This window comes from Palaemon carinicauda, chromosome 37 (assembly GCF_036898095.1).
Source record: "Palaemon carinicauda isolate YSFRI2023 chromosome 37, ASM3689809v2, whole genome shotgun sequence".
In the NCBI taxonomy this organism is placed as follows: domain Eukaryota; kingdom Metazoa; phylum Arthropoda; class Malacostraca; order Decapoda; family Palaemonidae; genus Palaemon; species Palaemon carinicauda.
Genome location: NC_090761.1, coordinates 1,720,874 through 1,725,873, shown reverse-complemented (window position 1 = coordinate 1,725,873; position 5,000 = coordinate 1,720,874). Strand labels below are relative to the sequence as shown.

Here is a 5,000-nt window from a genome sequence, read left to right as displayed (position 1 = left end):
ACACGAATATTGGAGTTAGAATGAATGTTATAAGATGCATGGCAAATTGCAAAGAGTGATCTTAAAATTCAATTCAAAAGTGAAAATTAACAGAATTCTTATTACTCATATTTCCCTCAAGGAGTAGGCCTACGATATACAACAATAAAAACACTGGAATCATACAACTATAGGCAACATAGCAATACACTGATAATGAACAAGAGATCTATAAAAAATTATCTATCTATACATCTATTTATCTCTCTATCTGTCTATTTATTTATCTATCTATATATCTAAATACTAATAAATGTAAATATAGATATATACATATATATATAAATATATATTTTATACATACATATATATATATATATATATATATATATATATTATGTGTATATATGTAGGTAGATAGATAGATAGACAGATAGATACTAATGTTTATGGATTACCAAATAAAAAAAACGAAGCAAATTAACCGTAGTACAGCAATTTGAGAAGAGGAGGATAAAATGAGTTATGGAAGATCTGTAATAAAATTTAAGTCTATAAAACACTAGAGCGAAATGATATTTGAACTTAAAAACTAAGATTTGAACTTTACTTAGAGCCTGACAATTATTTGAAAAGAGTTAGGGATAATGAAAACTCTTATCTTCTTTGAAAATAAAGTGAAAAGAAGTCGTGAATGTGATGTTTAAGAACAGTTGATAGATCATACCTAAAATAAGAGAAAAAATGTACACTTGCGATGATATGATGAGATATGATATGAAATATGGAAATTATGGTGAGTTAAGTAACGGACACTGCTCATGTGTGATTGAAGATACAAAATCTCATTTTGAAGTGCTGAAATGTTAGAAGACTTTTACCTTTGTCCATATAATCTTCTCCATCTCCATCTTCATAAAGTGAATTTCGGAACCTTGGGTTAGTGACGTCAGGTCCGACAATTTCAGGTTCTTCAAAATATCTCTCCAACTCTGTTTTAAAGCTGAGGTAATCAGCAGCGTCCATTGTCCCCGTATAATTGTATTTGTAATTGTAGTAGTAAGAGTTGGGCTCTGAAAAACTGCATCTATGAATAACTAAACAAGTAACATAAACTTAGATATATTTAAGGAATATTCTATGAATCCCTAATCATTATAAGCCAGAGAGTTGTTGAATTAATAGGTGATTTCAGATATACTTCGTTAAGGAATCATTTATTATTGTGGATTGATTTAAAAGGAAATTACTATTTAGAATTAAATCAAAACTTTTTTATACGTTGAATATATTAGTCAGATTGTGTGATTAATTTCAATTGAATATCGAACAGGTATTTAATCTACATAAAGTGAACATTTATCAAAACTAGAAAGCAGTAAGAACGACTTCTAAGCGATGCTAATTTGGAAAATAATTGGGAAACGACACCTTTATAAAAATGGTATAAGTAAAGTGTATATTAAATGCTAAAAGATTCTTTGGCATGACTGGAGTCGTGCCAGTGCGCAAACTAGTCGTAAACTGGTGTGAAGTGTGAGTGAACTCGTCGTGCCAGTTCGTGTTAATGTGACCACTGAATCTAGGCTGACACTTGCACGACTTTTGGCCACGATTTTGTCGTGGCAAGTCGTCCCATTTTGGGGCACGAAGTGGGAGGCTTCCGCACTGTTCATGACTAGTTTACGCATAGTTAACGATGAGTTCACGAATAGTACACGAATGTGCGCCCATCAGTGTCCACTGGATTGACACGAACTGGCACGACGAGTTCACGCATAGTTTGTGCACAGTTTGCGCATAATTCATGACCCGGTCGCGAAATTTTGTCGTGACCAAATTTTTCAACATTTCAAAATTCTCATCCCGACATGGCACGCAGTCACGACGGGTTTACGCACACTTCACGCCAGTTTACGAGTAGTTTGTGCACTGGCATGACTCGAGTCGTGCCAGTGCGTACCACAGAATCGTGCGAGTGTAGGCTTAGCTTGATGGGCACGCATTCGTAAACTCGTCGTGAACGCGTGAACTATGCGTGAACTAGTCGTGAACAGTGCGGGAGCCTCCCAGTTCGTGCCCCAAATCGTGGCCAAAAGTCGTGCAAGTGTCAGACCGGACACAATAGTTACCATTTCCAAGTTGCCATTTGAAAGACTCATCGGCGTCGTTGAAAATGTCCAAAGCATTAATGGAGTCCCACGTGTCTTCGGGAGTCCTGTAGAACTGGTTCACGTCGAAAAGAATTGTTAAGGAGCTATCCTTTGCAAATTCCTTCAGGTATTTGAAGTCTTCGGCTGAAAGGAAACGAGAGAAATATTCATTGATTTATGTAAAATAATATTATCATCAATCAAGAGCCTACCTGTATAATTAGGTGTCTTAGCTTAGAAAAATATGAATACATAATCTAATCCTTAATTACTTCAATGTTGTTGACAGCTCGTTTTTTCATTCGAGTACAAAATTCCATGTAATAGAAAATTATGTTGGCGAATTATTTTTTGCTTATAGATATTAGATATTTAACTTGTTTTTGTTTATGATTTTTATAAACGATAAAAATAACCCATAATTCAAACACTGTTTCAACTATTTACTAATAATCAACAGGGAGAGAGAGAGAGAGAGAGAGAGAGAGAGAGAGAGAGAGAGAGAGAGAGAGAGAGAGAGAGAGAATTCTCCCTCTCATGTTCCTTAATAGAAAAGAGATAACCTCAATGTCACGTTTAGATGAGTAAGGCAGGGATTAATTTGAGGCAATAGGACAGTAACTCAGAATTACTCAAAGATTATATAAACCAGGTTACAAATGATTCAATGGAATTTATATATGACATATCTGTTTTGACGTTATTACTGTTTTTAGAATGATTTATTGTTAATTTGTTCTCATCATTTATTTATTTCCTTATCTCCTTTCCTCACTGAGCTATTTTTCATATTACAGCACCTTGCTTTTCCAACTAAGGTTGGAGCTTGGCTAGTAATAATAATAATAATAATAATAATAATAATAATAATAATAATAATAATAATTTTTGGGCAACATTTTTAAGCACCTGTCATCGTGAAATTTGTGAAGTCATTTTCATCCCATTCGTTTGCATGACCTTCATAATCAGCGTCTCCGCCTTCTTTGAGGTCCAAGTTCGACGGACGTCCACCGCCAGATTTTGAAGATGGCTCATAAGTGAGGAAGTTTGCAGATGAACCACCGACTCTTAGAATGGCAGGAGATAACGCCTTCGCCAGTGTCACAAATTTCTTCGATCTGTCGAGGGAAGTGAATGACTGCATCAAAAGGTAAAAACAAATCAGAGAACTACGATATAGGGTTCTATAAGAAAAAAAAGTAATCCACAAGTTTGATAAGCAAAAATATGAAAACTTACTTCCGGAAATTAATTAGGATCTAGCTTTTATGTACAAGAAATTAGTCTTGTCTTTTGAGCGTTGCTTTCAAAGGTATTTCCAAGAACTACAGATAAAAGTTCATTCATGCAGATTAGATAACATAGCAGCTAATTATGATACATTTTAATATATTCTGAAATTCTCCTAGATAAGCATTAGATTCTAACCTTGCCAGATCTATTATCAAACCGTTTTTAACGATTTGCGAAGATAAAGCAACGCTGAGATAATATGGTGACACTTTTCTCAATTCGCCGTCAACAAGAACAGTGAATGAGTTACCTGTGGAGAAGAGAATTTATTAGATTACCCGATAATAACAAAAAGAACATGCAATTATTCTCATGCATTCTAAGTTTGTTATTTTATATTCATTACAGTCAATAGACAATAACTACGATTCCATTACAACATTAAATTCATGTTTTCTTTTCGAAAGGCACTCATCATAATTATAAAATTCTGAACGGTATATGCAGAACAAAAACTTCAAGTATTACAAAACTAAACTTGGCAAATCCTTAGGAAAAAAAAATATGATAGAAAAAACAATGAATTTATCTCAGTTGTTCGGAAATAGAAAGGCAACATTTTATTAGTTTATATGAATTCTTGAAATGATCATATAATAAAGCCGAGCTGTGGATTTCGCCAAAAGACAATCCTTCGTAGTTTTAACTTCTGGATCAAGTTCTTTAAACAAGTATTTTGAGTTTCTTTCATCATCTCTAGAGAGCTATATTTATTAAACAATACATGTAGATATCTTACTTTCTACACCATTTGGTTTTCCACGACTTAAGAATGCGGAGAGCCAGGCTAAGAACAACACAAGTAGAAAATTAACACGGCCCATGGTTCTTCAGTACCTGTGTTTGAAAAATATTGAAGATGGTCAATGTTTAGATGAAGAATGCTTAGTATTCACCTTTCTCGAAACGAATTTCCACAGAGGTAAGTCATATTTGCTGATAACCAAAAAATATTTTTCATCGGAAATTTAAAATCAAATTGCAGTAGTAATGTTTGAAAAATATGTTTTTTGTTTTATTGTAATGACAGGTAGGACACTTAAGCAAAAATTAACATACTAGATATCAAGTAAGAAATGATAGAATGATAATTTTCATATGCCATTACCATATACCCCCAAAAAATAATGGTCAAAGAAAACTTAAATTTCATAACGGTAAATGACTCCATATGAAAAATAAGTCAATTGATATTTCCTAACCTTCTACATCATCGTTCAACATTTCTACTTGAGATGATCTCTTTGATAAACTTGTTACATTTATTTTGTCATTTCCTATAGCAATATTTTTCCTTTTACTAACCACCAAACATACAAATATAAAACGATAACAGTTCATTTGGCAGCTAACTCTTATTCTCTTTATTCAGCAATCGATACACATGAGTCACTTGTGTTTCCATACAACACGCAGAGTAACCGCCATCAAACTCTACCCTCCTGAAAAAAATGAATGTGACAAGCGAAACATATTTCAAATACAGTTATTATATTTTCAGTTTTTATGCCAAGGTCAATCGTAGGCATCTCTTCATCTGTAAAGAATCTTAATCTGCAAGCAATATTCAAC

At 33.4% G+C, this 5,000-nt stretch overlaps 1 protein-coding gene across 2 annotated transcripts in view; it reads right to left on the bottom strand.

The window, feature by feature from the left end:
* Positions 1-5,000, bottom strand: part of LOC137629418 (inactive heparanase-2-like) — a 34,010-nt gene that overhangs the window by 15,146 nt on the left and 13,864 nt on the right. For both annotated transcript variants that reach the window (XM_068360654.1, XM_068360655.1), the window contains exons 2-6: positions 4,168-4,265; positions 3,564-3,678; positions 3,042-3,253; positions 2,112-2,276; positions 861-1,052 (exon numbers count right to left, since the gene is read on the bottom strand). In XM_068360654.1, the coding sequence (XP_068216755.1) occupies positions 861-1,052; positions 2,112-2,276; positions 3,042-3,253; positions 3,564-3,678; positions 4,168-4,252 (769 nt within the window). In that variant the 5' untranslated portion in view covers positions 4,253-4,265. The remainder of the gene's footprint in view (positions 1-860; positions 1,053-2,111; positions 2,277-3,041; positions 3,254-3,563; positions 3,679-4,167; positions 4,266-5,000) is intronic.